Raw genomic sequence first — 19,665 nt, 5'->3', positions numbered from 1 at the left:
TACATACATGTATGTATATACATTCCCTAGATATGCCTATATATAGTATGTTTACATATATAAATATACATATATACGTATATATATAAATATATATATGTATATATACACAAATATACACATATACATATACCTATACCTATACATGTATATGTATATATAATCGTATACATATATGTATATATATGCATATATGCATATACACAGACATATACGTACACTTATACACATGTTTTCCAATTCCAGATTTACAAATCCTTTCAAACAAACATAAAATCTTATAATACAGTAATTCCAGTTACATCCAACCAAACACAAGATTTGACTGCACTGTATTTTGAAAGCCAAGTATTTCCAGTTACATTGTAACTAGAAATCCACTGCATTTAGAATTACATCCAACCAAACGCTACCTTAGATATTTTCTTGCTTGTACTACTCATGATAAAATTCACTTAAAAAAAATGTGATTTTCAAAAAGAAGTTTTGTAAAACCGTCCTTTTATCGGGGTGTATCTACAAAATAAATAAATAAATAAATAAATAAATAAAATTTAAGAAAGAAGTGCCAGCCTTTGATGACTTTCAAACAAACTCACGAGCAATTAATATAATATGCATAACATTTTAGACAGCAGAAAACACGTTGTCTGACATTTTAAAATAATTTTAAAAAAATAATAAAAAGGAACATTTTCATATATACCCTTGAAAAATAAACAACTGTGTTTGTACTAGAAAGGAACATAAAATTGTATTAACTTATATATGCTAGTCATTATTTGCACTTTTGTCATTGAGATCAATATTATAATATAAGGGTGCGTTTGTGTCCCCCTATTTTTTTTTAATATAGGGGTGACTCGGGTGAGTCTAGGTGCTAGGCAGCATTTATTTTTCCTAATGTAAATATTAAACACATATATTTACAAACACAATTATCTAAATTCTTAAGGTCATAATGAAAAATCCTCCACCAATATATTTTTTTCCCTAATGCAAGTGTCTAGGTAACATTTTTACCCATATGTACATCATCTAATACTAAGTACATATATTTACAAACTCAGTTATCCAAATATGTAGTGGTTCTAATGCAAAAACCTCACCAAATTTTTTTTTGCTAATATTATTATTATTATTATTATTTTTGACAAATGCGACAAGCGCTATATACATTTATATCAAGATCATGCACATATGCTGAGAATTAATTGTTTAATCCTTACATTCTCAGTTGGGGATGAAGAGTTTGAACTGTGAGCTTACACCCACAACCGACTGACCCGTTACCATTATTACTTTTAATGAGTCTTGAGCGCAAAACCTTTTTGAATGTCTTCCTTTCGTTTTTTTACTAATATTCATAAAACATCATTATCTAAATTTTTAGGTATTATAATGAGAAAACCACATTAAATCATTTTCCCTAATATAGTGGTCTAGGTAACATTTTTTCCACACATTTATCATCAATTTTTTTCTTCCCTAATATACATTATCTACTATAAGCATATATATATATATATATATATATATATACAAACACAATTATACAAATCTCTAGGTATTATAATGAAAAACCCCCACCAAATCATTCTTCCTAACATTTTTTTTTTCCTCATATATAATATCAAGCATTAAGCATAAACATTTGTTATCCAAATTCCTTGGTGTTACAATGCAAAAAGCCCCCAACAACCTTTTTTCCCTTAATATAATATAAGGGGTCTAGGTAAATTGTCTAATATTAAACATATAAATTCACAAACACAATTATCCAAATCTGCAAGGGGTTATAATACAAAAACCCTTAATTTTTTTTTAAAAGTAACATGGTATACATCAAGAGTATGAGCATGAGTTAATGCGCCCTTGGGGTTTGGGTTGTTAACTCGCACCCATAATTAGCAATTCATTACTATCAATACTTTTAACAAGTTTTGAACTTGATATCTTTAAATGTTGCACTTTCACATTGGTTAAGTAGTGTGAGGTTATTATTTCTTGAGTAAAACCCTAAAAAGTTTCTTACTATCAATATTTTCAATGAGTTTTGAACTCAAAATCTTTAAATATCGCACTCACATTGGTCAAGTAACGTGAGGTTATTATTTTTTCAGTAAAACCCTAAAAAGTTTCTTACTACCAATATTTTTAATGAGTTTTGAACTCAAAATCTGCCACCCCCCACACACACACACAAAAAAAAAAAACTGTTTTCACCTAATATATAATATATAAGGGTTCTAATAACATTTCTCTCATAACATCTATAAATTGTCTAATATTAAATATATAAATTATCAAACACAATTATCCAAATCTGCAAGGGTTATAATGCGAAAACCTTTATTTTTTTTTCAAAAATAATACTGTATACAAGAGTATGAGCATGTGTTAATGCACCCCTGGGGTTTGGGTTGTTAACTCACACCCATAATTAGTAACTCATTACTATCAATACTTTCAACAAGTTTTGAACTCGATACCTTTAAATGTTGCACTTTCACATTGGTTAAATAGCGTGAGGCTATTATTTTTTCAGTAAAATCCTAAAAAAATTTTTACTAGTAATATTTTTAATGAGTTTTGAATTTAAAATCTTTAAATGTGGCATATTAGTTAAGCAGGGGAGGCTATTAATTTTTCAGCCAAATTAAAAATTTTTTTAAAAAAAACCATCATCTATTTGGTTGGTCGGTGCCCCAAACAAACTATAACATGCTCCCTTCAGGAGTTGAGGTGAATCCTTACCTCCTCCTCAGGGAATCCCATCAACCACAATAACAACACCAATTCCCAACCACTCCTCAATCCCTTCTCCTTCTTCTCTCTTTAGTGATACCCTTGCTTGTGTGGAGGCTAGCGTGGGATCCATTTCCTCTCTTTTGACTCTCCTCAGGTCTTCTACACTCTGGATTATTTTTTTTTTTGAAGTTTGTCATTTGCGATTACTTTTTTCTCCAGATTTTTGACTCTTTCTATGTTTTAATTCAGTTGGATTTGTGACTTGTTGGTTGGATGTTGTTTTCTCATGTTTGAATGTTTGTTGTTCGTGGTGTTCTGTGTTTAGAGTTTTTATCCTTTCTATTGTTTTGATGTGTTGTGATTTCTTGTCACAAGTTCTTTCTTTTGTTTCTGTTTCTTTTGAAAAGATGAGATCTTTCTGAATGTTTTGGCTGCAGCCAGCAGGTGATGTTCATCTTAAATGTACTCTTTTCATTTTATTTATTTATTTATTTATTATTATTTTGGTTTTTTTTTATTAGTCCCTGGTTGAAGGAGGAACACTAAAAATTCTATTTTGCTTTTCATAATCCATCATATACAGTGCTTTGTTCAAAGGACTGTGATTCTTAATTTGCTTATTATTTTTCAAGTGGGGTTGATGTTCCATCAACTTAGCGTAATGGTTTGAAACTTGTCGTTTTACATCCATTTCATTAGTTCAACTGATGTTTTGGTAGAAAGAACAGATTTGTGACATTGAACCACATTTTGAGGAGTATAAATCCTTAATGTTCCTTTTTTTTTTCCTTATTTAATTTATAGGATGTTAGCTTCTTGCATCATTTTTCATCTTATATTTGGCTGCTTCTTTGCAATCTTTTTAGATCTTGATGGGAGGAGGAATATGTTATCTTTTGTTGAGCATTGACTGTATGTCTTCATCACTTAAAATTGCAGGTGCATTCTTGAATTCCGGACTTTGTACCTCTTAATAGTATTGAACAAAGGCTCGCAGTTTGCCTTTGCTTAGTTTCAGAAAATTGAATGTGTAAGCTCAGCACAACGCTGTTGTAGAGATGAGCAATGAGGATAGTGAAAAGTGAGTTTTTGTTAATTCCATTGATATCTAGATGCCTGCTTGTTGTTCATAGCACATTGTGCCTTTGGCCTTCGTGAAAGTTCCTAATTGTCTCTTTTGTTAGGCTTATTGAGAAGATTCTTCCGAATGGAGACATCTATGTTGGAAATTTTGAGGGATTGCTCCCTCAGGGTATGGGGAAATATTCATGGGTAGATGGTGCATGCTATCAGGGTGAATGGGAGAAGGGAAAAATGACAGGACGAGGAAAAATTTGCTGGCCTTCTGGGGCAACATATGAAGGTGACTTCCGTGGAGGCTTCCTTCATGGTTCTGGAACATTTTCTGGAGTCGACGGTTCTGTTTACACAGGTTCTTGGAGGATGAACATGCAACATGGGATGGGATGTAAAAGCTATTCTAATTCAGATTTCTATGAAGGTTTTTGGAGGGAAGGACTGCAAGAAGGTATAGGCAGGTATACATGGAGTAATGGAAATACTTATATTGGAAACTGGAAAGCTGGAAAAATGAGTGGTAGAGGACTTATGAAGTGGGCAAATGATGATTTATATGACGGTCTCTGGCTAGATGGATTACAACATGGATCTGGTTATTATAAATTTGCTGATGGGGCATATTATTTTGGTACTTGGAGTAAGGGGCTAAAGGATGGTTGGGGCACATTTTATCCATGTGGAAGCAAACTTTCTTATCAACATAAGCGTCTTGAATCTTTTAGGTATAATCAAAAGGCACTAAGTTTTTGTGCTGGTACATCAATGAATCCTGAGGGTCATAGGAGTAGAACATTTAGACTAAAAAAGAGCAGATGTGGTAGATGGAACATAAGCAGATTCTTTAGGAGTTCAGGACGCATTTCACACACAACTACGTCATTTGATGGTGTATGGAATGTTGGTGATTCACGCAGAAGCTTTCAGTCACTGGATGGCTCATTGACTCCATCAAGTCCTGATGAAGATGATCATGAGCTTCAAGATGACAATGTTATGGCTTCTGAAAGAGAATACATGCAGGGAGTCTTAATAAGGGAGAGAAGTCTAACGCCTGACTCTAGGATGTCCCACAAAAATAAGTGGCGACATAGGATCAGAATAAAGCAAAAGGGACCTGGGGAAAGAATTTATAAAGGTCATAAGAGCTACTATTTGATGCTGGACTTGCAACTGGGAATAAGGTAAATATCATTTCTAAAACAATTCGTGCAAATGAGATTTTTCAGTGCCTCTTTTAACTGTTTTTTTTTTTATGTTCATTTGTAATTATTATAGTCATTTTTTCCTTGTATTGGAAGTTACTTACAAAAGCAATTATTTTATTCATGCTGTATTAAAATAAGTTAAATTAGATATTAAAGGTAATCGCTATAAGAAAAACTAAATGAGACATTTAATTTGCTTTCTGAAAGCAAGAAAATTCAGAAATTGTTGTCATCTGGACTTGTCAGAATTGAACCATCCACTCAAAGATTAAGGCAATATTTCTGAAGGATTTTTGAAAAGCAGTTAAATTGCTTGGAAAACTTCACATAAAGAGTTAAATAAGTTGTCATCTAGATTGTAATGGCAAATACATATCGACAGATTTTCAGGCAGATAGCTATAGAACAATTCCAGTATGATTTTACAATTTCCACACTAATTTTCTTTGTATGCCTTGGAATGTTTTTAAAGCATCCACTATCACAGGAATAAAGCTATCACAGGAATAAATTTCCAATTACCTGCCATGTTGGTTTCACACCCTTCTCTAAGAAGAGTGGTAGTGTTGGTTCAATTTCTTGGTGAGGTGGTATGTGCTGTGATTCTTAAAACCCATGATCAGAGGATCTTTGTGTGCAACGCACTTTGGTTCATAATTTGTACTTTATGCTGATGTTTGATGTGCAATGAACTTAGTATTCTTTTGTGATTCTTTTTGTGAGATTTCTGACGATCAGACTTAGGTGCATGAGAAAAATGATAAGGCTTTTCAAAGTCCTACATTATATTGCCAAAAAAAAAATATATACAATATGATATATATATACATGCATGAAAATATGTGAAAGTATATATGAAAAGAACCAATCAATTTATAGCAGTAAAAACATCTGATGATTTTTTTTAACTATTTTGTTTATCATTTACTACATCCTTATCATTGACTTTTTTCTAAACTTGATGAGTAATTTACGACATTAATAAAAAGGTATTCTCTAATGTTTTGTCTTGAAGTTTTCAGGTACACGGTGGGGAAAATCACTCCTGTGCCTATGCGTGAGGTTCGTTCCTCAGATTTTGGACCTCGGGCTAGAATACGTATGTATTTTCCAAGAAAGGGTTCCCGTTTCACCCCTCCTCATTATTCTACTGATTTCTTTTGGAAGGACTATTGTCCGATGGTGTTTAGGTACTTATTTTTCCTTTTGAATTTTATAAAAAGTGAAGACTTAGTCGGTTCGATTCATGTACTTTCATGAAAGAAGTATTTTACATTTACCTAGCAGCATAAAATAAATATATTTATTTATTTTTATTCATAATGTGACTTGCTTGATCAGTCAAAAAGCATAAAATAAATATTATTTGTCACAATGACCTCATTTTGAATCAGCATATTTTCAGGAATCTACGTGAAATGTTTAAGATAGACGCTGCAGATTACATGATGTCCATTTGTGGAGGAGAGGGTCTAAAAGAGCTTTCTTCTCCTGGGAAAAGTGGCAGCATATTCTATCTCTCACAAGATGAAAGATTTGTAATAAAGACTCTTAGGAGATATGAACTTAAGGTATGCTTCTATGTTACAGCATTTTTCTACATGTCTTACCCGTACTTTTTTAAATTAAGCTTTTAATAGCATTTGCATTAATATATTAATGGCAAATTGGGAATCATACTATTTTGACTTGTTGATCATCTTCTCTTGAGAAAATACTACATTGGAGAGTTCTGCCAATCTTGATACTTTTTGGCAATCTAGAAGCTATTAAATTGCAGTATCATGTACTTTTCCTGACTCCATATTTTGATGTCCTTTAGTATGAATTTACCTCACAATTCAATTCTGTCTCACGCGGCTATCTACTTATTAACCCTTTAAGTAGATTATGGAAGTTGGTGCAAGCTTCCTTAGGGAGTTCTTTTGGTGATTATCTTATTTTCATCTAGTTTTCTTGCAACATTGTGGTAGTAGATTTTAAGCATTTTCTGTAAATTGAGGATAATCATGGTTCTGCAATTGCATCATGATCTACTCTATTATAGATAAAAAATTTAAAAAAGAGAAATTTATAGGAACTTTCTTATTCCTTACACAATTAAGTATATGCAGATCAGATTAAATAATTGACTTCCAGATCTTGCTAATTGTTTGAAAAACTGTGTCTTAGTTTTTATATTCAGAGGAATTTTCTTATATCTTGCGAATGTTACCTCGTCAACACTCATGGATCAATAAAATCAAAGAAATAATGAAGTATAAGTTTTCTCTCCATAAACGGTTGTCACCAATATTTTATAAAGAGGATTTTTTATCTTTATCTGGTTTAGGAGTTTTTCATTAAACCTTCCTTAAACCTCAAGTGAGTCTTTGCCACTTTGCCTCCACCACATGAAATAGCTTTGAACAGTGATGTTTAACTCATCCTTCAGTCTATTTACTTTATATGAGTTTTAGAAATTGAGCAAAAAAGCCAAAGAAAAGAAATAAGAAAATTAGTGGATGATCAATTAGATTTTGTCTTTGTAATATTAGATTATTTGCCAAGTTCAAAGTTTCACAATTGGGAATAAAAGAATGGGTCATAGGTGTTTCCAAACCTGGTTTAAATTGTCTTGGGAGTTAGGGATTGAATTGAAACAGAAATAAGAATGACAGAAACATATTAAGATAGGCGAAGCAATTAACAATTAATAACCAACAATTCGAGAAAGTTCATTGTGTAAAGGTTTAGGTTTAAAATTTCTTCATGATAGCCCTTTTAATTAATCCTAGATTTTAAGATATGTGTCACAGCTGCAAGTAATCATGTCATTCATTTCTTTATTAACCAGAATAAAGCCTAAAGCTTCACTTACATCTTGTCTTTCCACTGATTTATTCTAGAAAATTTAATTCATCTTCTCTCTGCATTTTAAGTTAAATTTAAGCACAAGGACATCACTTGAAGTGTGAAGGATGATCACTTATTTAGTTGTGTTCTGCGTTAACTCTTTGCTTAGCCACAAATCTTTACTGCTAATGTACATGAAATACTTCTCCTGTTTGATGAATGTGACTTCTAGATTTATCTTGTGCACACGGATTCATCTCATGCAAAAAAGTTTGTAAACATAAAATTCCTTTTTTGTAGAGTTTATTGAAGATGCTACCTAAGTATTATAATCACGTGGGTAACCACGAGAATACCCTCATAACCAAATTTTTTGGCCTGCATCGGATTACGATAAGGTCTGGGAGGAAGGTAATATATTAACTTCTTAAATTTCTGACTATTTATGTTTCTTCCTCTATTTCACAAACTTTTCTTTGCAGATACGATTTGTCGTGATGGGAAATATGTTCTGCACAGAATTGCGCATTCACCGCCGGTATGACTTGAAAGGGTCAACTCAAGGACGATCAACTAGCAAGCACAACATTACTGAGAATACAACTCTAAAAGACCTTGATTTGTCATATGTTTTCTACCTGGAAAAATCATGGAGGGAGGCACTTTTTAGGTCAGGCTTTCTTATGTTGCTTTTCTACGATTTGCAAAGTTTCAATTACTAAATTCAAATTTTCTTGCATGCAAAACATTTTCTCTGATATTCTAAGTTGCTTCATTTGAGTAGTACTAAACACATTTTGTATTGGTTTTACAATTCAAAGCACTAATCTTGTAGTGGAACTTTAGCAACAAAATAGTAATATTCTTTTTTAGATTAGTTTTGTAAATGATTCACAATCCTTGTTCTGACTCTAATTCATCGGCTAAGATCCTAAAGTAAGCTTTAAATGCACCATTTGTCTTTTTATATGTGATGTTTCATGTGGCCACATAGCATTTTATGCCACCCATCTGCGACATGTGATATTAGAGAAATTAATAATCCCACATTATTTAAGTTAGTAAATATGAATATAAGTATAGATCTCTCATTCTATGAGCTTAAGCCTTTGAGTTGTATCGAGACTAGGTAATATACGTTAGATTTGCATATAATGGAAAAAAATGAAGAATCCTCAAGCCAATCCAGAAGTTGGGCTTGGAAGTTACTGGAAGCGTTTTATGATGAGGAATTCTGCAGCAATTTCTTTGACCTTTGTAATGTTCCTAGGTGATAATGATAACATAATATATTTATAGCTGATGTTTTATCTGTATTGATATAAGGAAAAAATGATATGTGGGAATTAAGGGTGAGTTTCCTATGCATCAATAATGGTTTTGCAATAAAATTAGCAGCTTTTTAGTAACTGATAATTTCGGGTTAAATGAATAATTTATAGTAGGAAAATTTGTGCTTAGAATTCACTAAAGCAGGAGTCTGACAATTTGTTAAAAGTGATCACTGCTTTTTTGGCAAAGTTAAGCACTCATTTGGCCCACAATACTATTTACAAACACAAATTTACAAAGTTACTGTTCTCTTTTGCAGACAAATATCACTGGACTGCATGTTTCTAGAATCACAATGCATCATTGATTATAGCATGCTCTTGGGCTTACATTTTAGAGCTCCTGAACATTTAAAATCTCTCTTAGAACCTCAACATGCGCAGCACGGTGCAAGTTCATCAGCCGGTGATTATGGTATATTCTTTTATAGTTTTCTATTTCCTTCATTTCTGGATATCATCCTCCATCCAAACTAAATACTTTGCTCTAAACTGGCAATATTCACCATGACTTGATATTAATATTGTATCAAACTAGTTCATGAATTTTTCTTTTGCCTAGTAATTTGATTGGTATCGCCTACCATGTGATGCATTAATTTCAATTATTGCACAGATAGCAATTTGCTGAAACCTATTTTGTGTATTCTCCTTACATATTTTCTGGATGCCTTGATCACAGATTATACCATTAATGGTTGGTTTATTGACTATCTCAATCATTGAGTTAACATACTTGAGTTCATATTTGATACAGATTGTTTTCATGGCCGGTCACTAATTTATGACATTTTGGTTTGCCATGGGTGACGCTCTGCCCTGAATGCAGAAACAAGAAGGGGTTATTTCCTAAGCTTGGAACTTGTCTGCAATATAGCAATTACCCAGATACTGTAATGGAATTGGCCTCTGATTAGCACTGATGTGACTCTAGAAAGCTTTCTTCAGCAGCCTTCTATATCTGTTTCTTTTTTACATTTTAACTTTTCTTATAACTGAAAATTTGCCATGTGATTGTGTTGCCATCATTTGTAGGGGGCTCTTATATTGATTGTTATGGAGAATTAGTATCCATTGATTCTGCATGAGAACGCCAAGCATCTAGTTATCATTAACAGAAACCTCTATTATCTAGTTTGGTTTAAACCTTGGGAGGGGATTGTATGGATAATTTTTGTTTTGGTAAGTTGTTGACAAGGTAGGGGATTGTATGGGTAGTATGTCGCTGCAACTATTCCTCATACAAGCTATTGAGTATTTTTGTGGAAACTGATACTTGTGAACATTCAGTCAAATAGACAAGTCTTCACACTTTGCCCTGCATTGACTGTTGAATACTGTAAATATAGATTGTGATGTTTAATATCTTGTTGTTCTCTTGGCAGTTGATACACCCACACAAGGGGAGATGATAATTCCACCGAAAGGTTTGCTCTTGGTTACCCATGAGCCAGGTTCTGTGAGTAACATGCCAGGTTCACATATTAGAGGCGGTACACTGAGAGCGTCAGCGGCTGGTGATGAGGAAGTTGATCTTCTTTTACCCGGCACAGGGAGGTACTCATTGTTTCTTATATTCTAATTGCATATTTCCTTAAGTTTCCTAACCATTTTGAGCCAACCAGTTCCAGAAGTCATTGAGCAACGTACACGTGAACAATTGGGTATTTTCTTTTAGCAAATAAAGTAAAAGGATAGTAGTATTTTGTGCAACTTCTTTTTTGTAAAATCAAAGGATGACTTTTATGGCATGGTTATTGCCTTATCATCATTTTCTATGGCTAGTCGAAGAGGCGTAATTCTTTTATTTCACTCTATGAATTTATGAATTTTAATTAACCGAACACTGAAATAAATAGAGGATGGAATTTCATTTTTCATTATTTTATGATTGAGCTTTATTCTTTGCTTGGTCTAGAGGATGTGGAGTTTTTCGAGTACTATTTTAGTATATTGAAGCATAAGGAATCGGATGTCTCTTGATGGAACTCTAACTTATTTGTATAGATTATGCAAGGAATTGAATTCTTACTTCAAATGCATTAGAATCTATACATTGTAATGAATATACATAGCTTGATTGCAAAGCATGCAAGATTATGAAATTCCATAATATTGAAAATCTTCATTTCAGTTCCATCTTGATTGATTTTGTAATCCAGCTGCAGTTGATCACTTGATGAATATTTACTTACTTTATGATACACTAAATGCTTGAGGTGTTGATCACAGTCAACATTATTACTTGATTTCAAATCTTCAATTAATAGATAGTTACTGATGTTCATGAATGATACTTCTTATGCGTTCTTTAACATGATATCTATTAGACAAACTGATAATCCTACATTGGTTGATGTAGTCAATTCAGACTAGGAATATATAATTCTATGTCTCGAATTTTATCAATTGTGCCACCAGTAACATGTTTGAAGCTAACAGCATCCGTTGCATTTTACACAGGTTGCGAGTGCAGTTAGGAGTGAACATGCCAGCTCAGGCCAATAGAAAACTTCTTCACGATGAAGGCCCAGATTTGGCAGAGATCGATCTCTTCGAAGTTTATGATGTAGTCCTTTATCTCGGCATCATTGACATATTGCAGGAATACAATTTGACCAAGAAAATTGAACATGCATGCAAATCTCTCAGATACCACCCCATGTCAATTTCAGCTGTCGATCCGCAGACGTACTCAAAAAGATTCATCAGTTTCCTGGAGAAAGTTTTCCCTGAACAAGTTTGAGGTGGGAAAGCTTATTCTCGTATTACTTATCGATTCATACTTGTTTCTTGTAAAGCAGTAAATCAATTGTTGTATCTGTTCTATTATTACCCAGTGAGATTACAAATATCTTCGATATTTCACTGCCTTTGTGTTAATACTAAATGATCATGGTGAGCCCATATGATTATTTTTGTCGAAAAACTGTGCTTGTTACATTAAATTTGTTCAAAAGCAAACAATCTATTTACCATTTCAGTTTTGCTTGCACTGTGAATTTAGATGCAGACTTGGTTGGAATTTTGGTGTCATTGATAAAACTATATTGTAAATTGGGCTTTCAGCAGGGTAGTATTTGATGAAATTACCGTTTTTATTTTTATTTAATGTTGAAATATACTGTTCAGTTATCATTACAGCCTTAACTTATTTCTGTTTGTTTGTCTTAAAAGTATTTTATTTTATTGTGCATTTGTTGTGCATTTGTATTTTTGCTAATACCTAGATGTTTTTCCTCTCTAATTTATGGACTATTTATGAATTTTCTTTTAATTGAGTGATTAAAATTAAATTTTTATTAGATTCAAAAATCAAAATGAATGTTAGAATACATTATTTCAACTTAGAGCCAAAATGGCTTCAAATTAAAATACTCTGTTAGGTTTTTTTTTTTCTTTTTTCTTTTTATTACCTCTAAGTCAAATTATATAAAAATAAAATATGTACATCAAACAAAATTAAGTAAATTGTTGTTAAATGTAATTTCTCATGTAATTAATTATTTTCATTTACACGCAACAAAACCAACCCAAAGTAATTAAACCCCAAAAAAAACCATTAATCATAAATTCTTTATCTACCAAAACATTAACTTCATATTATATGCATTATAGACCCAAAATATCATCAATAATAAGTTTAAAATAAACACATTTATCACTATATCTAAAGTAATTTGAGACAGCTTGAGTTAGAAAAAATTCTTTTGCAAAATAAACCACTATTATTAGTAAATATACACTATTAATTATGAAAGTTTAATTTTAATTTTAAAATATATATTTTCATTAAGAGTAATGCTATATGAGGCGAACAAACCACACAAACCAGTGACACGACCCATGTGGCTGGTGACGTGGATTTTGTTTTATTTTTTTTTTTTATTTAAAAAAAATAAAACTAAGAAGGGGAGAAACGAAAAACGTATATCTCTCGGGGTCCTCTCCTCTCCCGAAATTAGGGCAGCGTTCAAGCCCCTCTCCCACTCCCAGGTGCCGACGCTGCCGCCGCTGCCGCCGCTTCCCTTCCCCTCTCTCGGCCGTCGTTAACATCATCTCCTCCTCTCCCGCTCTCAGCCGCCGTTCTCTCACCCGTTTTTGATCAGTTCACTCCCCCACTCCCGGCCGCTTCACTCCCCCGCTCCCGATACCCATTCCGACCGCTCTCTTCCCTCCCCGCCTCCGGTGCACGTTCCGCCGCCGCTTTCCTCCCCCACTCACGGCCGTCGCCCCTCTCTCGTTTGGCTTTGAAGAGAAACTAGGGCATCGATTGGCCCTAGTTTGTGTCTCTCTCGTGTTCTCTCGTGTCGGACTCTCTCTCTCTCTCTCTCTCTCTCTCTCTCTCTCTGCCGCCTCCCCGCCTCCCGGCCGCCGCCGCTCTCTCGTTTGGCTTTGAAGAGAAACTAGGGCACAGATCGGCCCTAATTTGTGTCTCTCTCGTGTTCTCTCGTATGGCTGGTTCTCTGAATTTCTTGGCACAAAAGCCCGGCTGGCCTTGAAATCAGGTACATAAGCAATGATGCCCTAAAAATTTATATCCTTCCTTCGCCTCTCTACAACGATGGCATAGTGGCTTGGATGGCCTACTAGGCAACCGCCACTGTTATTGTTGTAGAGGGAGGGGAAAGGATGGGAGAACATCATTACTTGAATCTGAGCCTCTGTTTTAATTCGGTTGGTTGATATCTATATTCAGCATGAATCATTTTGTTGCATCATGTATTTCTTTCTTTCGAAGTGGCTGGTTCGTGTGGTTTGTTCGCCTCATAAAGCATTACTCTTACTCTTTAGTAATGATGGTCTTGGCCATGATGATTTTCCCTATAAAAGATTATAGAAATTGGGTGGCGTGGCAACTTTAGTTGCAGCCCTTGATTCGTGTTTATCCATGCAAAAGAACAGAGGGGCACGATCTGAGCCTTTTTCTTCTTCTTAAACTGTTTGTTATTGTTATTGTTAATGTTCCAATGTGCAGGTTATTGTTATTGTTTTGAATGCAAGGGCTGGTTCATAACGTGAATTGAAGGATGATACAAGTGCATCACGTGAAGGAAAGAAGCTAATGATTTATTTTGAATGCAAGGGTTGTTCATGACCGATAATGCTGAATTCTGGTTCCCATTAATTGTAGTAGGAGTCTTGGAATGGCATTAAAATTTTTTCAAGTCTTTGTAATGTTGAACAATAATGCTGAATTCTGGTTCCTGTATGATACCTATACCTTAAAACTTTGAATGCTTTGATTAATTTTGTTCCGTAGATTGAGCCCATTAATTTTGATTAATTTTGTCAGCTCCTCCATTTGGAAATTATCATGTATGGTGGTCTCTTTCTGATTCCAAGTATGGGGGTGGTGTGAACTTGAATTGCTAACCGGGGGTAAGGTCCACAGATCTTCATACATTATCTTAGTGTTTATGGGTTGTTGGTGGTTTTTTTGGGTACTAGTGTTTTGTGCATGATAGTGAACATGTTGCCCTAAACTGTGAAATCAAAAGTCGCATAAGGAATGACTTATTTCTGCAAAATTTGTAACCTTCTTTTGAGTTATTGCCTTTTGTTTTCATTTATAGCCAACCTTTTGTGATGAAACCTTTTCTAATAACATCAATCTTGAAGTGGGAGTGTATCTTTTCACAAAGCTTAAGGACAGTTTGCATGTTTAAGGACTTACCTCAGTTTTGCCTGCTGATTGATAGGGAAGATAATTTGACATAACAGGCATAATGTTCGCCCACTTACACAAAGAGGCCCAAACAATGATGAAAATATGAAATGCTTGCCAAAAAAAATTATCGTGAAATATCGTATCCAGACTGTTCTGTATTGAGTGCATCGTTTGATGTCCTTCCTCTATCGTGATAAAATATACCTAGAAGGAATGTCTTTCACATTCTTCTCAATAAGCACCTTGCAAATGTGCCTACAAATAAACCCCCTGAACTCAAACAGCTGACAAGAGCATTTAATGTCAAATTCTTCCTCATTAGTGTAAACATTGTATACCACTTGTTTTCTGAATGCACTTTCTTTTCCCTTGACAACATCGGACACCTGAAATGAGCAGACTGCCCCATGCACACCGGTGAAAGTAAGATTGCAATATATCATCCCTCGCAACTCATCTTGAAACAATTTAAAATTTTCATTTGTGTATGCTTCTTGTAGTTGCTTCTCAAAATAGCAATTAGTGATCAATGGAAAACATGAGTTAAATGAAGCAAAATCAGCTTTGTTCTCTTTCTCAATCTTACTTTTCAAAACATTATCATATTGCTCAACAAACTGTTTCAATGAAGTCGTCGGACCAACATAACCATCAAAAAATGCATTAACGCTTTCACTTCTTTGAGTGGTAGACATTCCAGCCCAAAATATGCCTTTAACATAAATTGGAGCCCAACGATCACGAATTTTGAATAGAGAATTCAGCCATTCATTTCTCTTAATGTTATAGTCCGCCATCATCTTCAAGTATGTGTCTTCAAACTCTTGAGTATCCACTGCTTCATACGTGATGCGTTTCAAAATCTTCTTGATTGCTTTGTATTCATTTAAACCTCCAAGATTCTCGGGAACCTTCTTCATGATATGCCAAAGGCAAAGGCGGTGATGAGAATTTGGAAAAACCAGATCTAACAGCACCTGAATAGCCATACACTGGTATGTAATAATTGCTTTTAGGAGCTTTGCCCCGACATACACTCCGACCAAGTTTTGAAGAGCCAAACATATGTTTCTCAGATCTTCCTTTGACAATAAACCACACCCAAACAATACCGTTTGCCCATGATGATTTACACCAACAAACGGAGCAAATGGCATGTCATACTTATTCGTCAAGTATGTTGTATCAAAGGAAATTACGTCACCAAAAGCTTCATAAGCCGCTATAGACCTCGCATCCGCCCAAAACACATTTCTCAAACAACCTTCCTCATCCATGTCAATCAAATGGAAAAATTTTGTGTTTCTTTGTTGCATGCGGGAGAAATATTTTCCAAGTGCAACGGCATCACCAATACTAAGCCTAAATTGCCTTGCTTTCGCAATATAATTCCTACAATCTTTCTCAGTGTATGTTAAATTTTCATAACCCCCACTTTCTACCGCTAAGGAATGAAAATTTTTGCTTAGGCTTATCCCCACTTGGTCGTTTAATTCAAGCCTTCTTTTGACATATGTATCAATTTTTTATTGCACTTTTGGAAACGAGCTTTTTGTGGGCTAAGTGCATGATTATGCTCGAAATTAACACTTGAAATAGTAAATCTCCCATCATTGCTAGCAATGACATTAATCTTCGCCGGACAATTCACTTTAGTAGATAGCCTTGGGTTGAAGGAGTTTTTTGAAGTAGATATTCGTTTGCCACCTCTTGAACATGCTAGCGTGTAGTATTTAAATTTCCCATCATCACCTAATCTTGTGCTTTTTTTTATGATGCCAAACCCTTCATGCCGCGCATACTTGACATACAATTTATAAATTTGTTCTTCGGAATCAAGTATCATACCGGCCTCCGACACAATATTTTCAACTAAATCCAAATCTACCGGTTTTTCTTTGGCATGTATTTCATAACTTGAACATCCAACTTCCACATCATCTTTTCCTTGCTCATAACACCCAAGTATCACTTCTTCCATGTTCTTGCTTTAAGTATACTTCTAAACACAAATTAGACAAACAATAAATTTACAAATTAAACAAGCAATAAACACTCACATTTCTTTTAGCAACATATAAATTTAGTCACCCACCATGATCTCTTTATAAACCAAAATAATAAGTACAAATTTAATCACCCACCATAATCTCTTTATAAACCAAAATAATAAGTACAAACTTAATCACCCACCATAATCTCTTTATAAACCAAAATAATAGCAAACTTAATCACCCACCACCATGATCTCTTTATAAACCACAATAATTGTAATTAATTATGTTTCCTACACAAAACTAATAAAAAACTTTTGGTAATACAATCTTAATCATCATGATCTCTTAATGATGCTTTGAATCCTTAACTAATTGTGTTTCCTGCACAATACTAATAAGAAATTTTTGGTTCTAGAAAACATTACATCAAATAAATTATACCTTTGAAGTAGCGGAGGCCGGAACGGGACCGGGAGCGGGGAGGGAAGCGACGGCTGGAACGGGTGCCGGGAACAGGGGAGTCAAGCGGTCAAGCGCCCGGGAACAGGAGAGGGAAGCGGTCGGGAGCGGGGGAGGGAAACAGTCGGGAGCGGGAGAGGAAAAGAAGCAACCGAGCTGGGGACCTGGGAGCGGGGGAGAGAGGCGTCGGCCTGAACGGGTGAGAAAAACGGTGGCTGGGAGCGGGGGAGGGAATCGGCGTCGGGGGAGAGAAGCGGCGGCCGAAAACAACGGCCGAGAACAGCGGCTGCCGTAGGGTAGTGAATCAGCCGGGAGTGGGGGAGATGGGACACATGAGAGAGAGAGAGTGAGAGAGTCGTTTCTCCCCTATTTAGTTTTAATTTATTTTTTTTAAATTAAAAAATAAAATAAAATAAAACAAAATCCACGTCACCAGCCACATGGGTCGTGTGGCTGGTTCGTGTGGTTTGTTCGCCTCATATAGCATTACTCTTTGATTAATGCTAGGATGGTAATTAATTCAATCTCTCATTCCAGATTAACACATTATATAAAATAATGTTATTTTAAAGTAATAATTTATTATAACAATGAAGTTATCATTATTATTGAGTCGCCGACATGTTATTTTCAATAATTACTACTTAACTTACATATGTTTAATATATTTATAGATATTTATATATTTTCTATTTAAGTTAAATTATATCTGAAGTGAAAATTTTTGTAACTATAGCCACAATAAATTAGTGATAATGCTATAAACTCCCATGCACAAGGTTAAAAAATCAATTATTTTCTAAAACATGGTTGCAAATTTAATTTGTGTTTAATGACTTATCCATATTATCAAAAAGATAAAATAAAATAAAATAAAAAAGTTAACATGTTTTTGATCTAACAACATTAGTTTTGCTGAAAAAATTATTGGTGTGAAAATTTCATTGCCCAAATTCAAAATTTTTTGGATGTAATGGTGATAAGTTGATAACATATCTCCGATTGTGAGTGCACGTTGGTAAGCCATATCCCATATCATATGTGAGGAGATAAGGCCAGATATTCAATTTCACATTTATGAAAAATAAAAAAAATTAAAAAATAAAAATAAAAATATCTATATTTCATTGCAGCAAATTATTGGTACAAGTCACATGGTGTTGAGATAATACAGGAAAAAGGATGAATTCATTTGTACTGTTTGGTCCAATATATTATATATCTCATGCAGACAAAAATTACTTGCCAAATAGTACAAATCCTATTGGAAACAGAATAAGTTCACAACATCTGCATAACAAAATGTTATTAATATTTAATTAAATAAAAAAATTTAATTTTACATAATTTTAATAATTTTAAATAAAATTTGACCAAAAACACCCCCAAGGCTATAAAGAAGAAAGTTTGGTACCAAATTGTTTAACCAATAAGAAAGAGAATCAAACTACAAGCTCCCCAAGATAATAGCTTCTTTGTGCTCTATTTTTGTGCCCTAACTCAACCTTAATTAATCTCCCATTGCCAAACATGAAATCACTTAGACTTGGCCACAGATATACAACCCAAACCCAAACACTAAAAAATACAAACAAAAAGGACAAAAGGGTCCCACCCAATTGCAAGAACGGAACAAAAAAAAAAGAGTACCATATCACTCACTCCACTTATTCCGGTACAAAACATCTTTACACATTCATCCCACATCAATCATTTGCGTAAATTTTTAACCCAATAGTAATAGTAAATAAATTTCTATCCCATGACAGTAAGTTTATTTTTTTATCAAGGAGATGGAAAATTCCCCTTGAATTTTGTTTTTTTAAAATTATATATATATATATATATATATTTTAATGCATATAATATAAAAATAATATTTTTTAAAAAAAATTTTGTCAAATTTTATTATTTGGCTCTTTAATATTTCACAAATTGATTTATATAATTTTTTATTTGTCAAAATTCTATTGTTTGATGAGTTGATTTTTTTTACAAATTAGTCTATGCCTAAAAATATTATAATTTTAGAGAAACATATTTATAAACTTTTATTGTTTAGTTTTTTTATATTTAATAAATTGATTATATAGTGACAATTGTTTTTAAAAATTATTGTTCGATAACTTGATTTTCTATATATATATATATATATATGGTATAATTGCCATATAAGTCCCTATAATTGCATGCACTTTCTGCCTTTTTAGTCCCTCAGAATACTTTTTAGATGACATTTAAGTTCCCCGTATTTGATCGAGTTGGGACTTTTCGAGTCCCGAGTACGTAGATGGCGTTATCTTCTACTGCTTTTCTGAAATTTGCGATGATTTTAA

General features: G+C 33.7%; 1 protein-coding gene across 2 annotated transcripts; it reads left to right on the top strand.

Annotated features, from left to right (window-relative positions):
• Nucleotides 1-2,705: 2,705 nt before the first annotated feature.
• LOC120263385 (phosphatidylinositol 4-phosphate 5-kinase 1-like) lies at nt 2,706-12,185 on the top strand. 2 transcript variants are annotated; one of them, XM_039271260.1, is made up of 10 exons: nt 2,706-2,905; nt 3,691-3,832; nt 3,936-5,012; nt 6,059-6,226; nt 6,442-6,607; nt 8,172-8,282; nt 8,354-8,541; nt 9,463-9,617; nt 10,588-10,759; nt 11,666-12,185. In XM_039271260.1, the coding sequence occupies exons 2-10, from the start codon at nt 3,810-3,812 to the stop codon at nt 11,946-11,948; spliced, it is 2,343 nt and encodes a 780-aa protein (XP_039127194.1). In that variant the 5' UTR covers nt 2,706-2,905; nt 3,691-3,809; the 3' UTR covers nt 11,949-12,185. The 2 variants fall into 2 exon arrangements, with proteins under 2 accessions (XP_039127194.1, XP_039127195.1); XM_039271261.1 differs by lacking the exon at nt 2,706-2,905 and adding an exon at nt 2,942-3,195.
• Nucleotides 12,186-19,665: the final 7,480 nt, after the last annotated feature.

Source organism: Dioscorea cayenensis, chromosome 6 (genome assembly GCF_009730915.1).
Source record: "Dioscorea cayenensis subsp. rotundata cultivar TDr96_F1 chromosome 6, TDr96_F1_v2_PseudoChromosome.rev07_lg8_w22 25.fasta, whole genome shotgun sequence".
NCBI lineage: Eukaryota > Viridiplantae > Streptophyta > Magnoliopsida > Dioscoreales > Dioscoreaceae > Dioscorea > Dioscorea cayenensis.
Note: the sequence above shows the minus strand (reverse complement) of the source record. Positions and strands in the feature narration are given on the sequence as shown.

What these genes read in the sequence shown, in the direction of transcription:
- LOC120263385 (XM_039271260.1), top strand. Translation starts at nt 3,810, where the DNA reads ATGAGCAATGAGGATAGTGAAAA. An exon ending in GACTTGCAACTGGGAATAAG is followed by an intron (nt 5,013 to 6,058) that starts GTAAATATCATT and finishes TGAAGTTTTCAG; the next exon opens with GTACACGGTGGGGAAAATCA. An exon ending in TTAGGAGATATGAACTTAAG is followed by an intron (nt 6,608 to 8,171) that starts GTATGCTTCTAT and finishes CCTTTTTTGTAG; the next exon opens with AGTTTATTGAAGATGCTACC.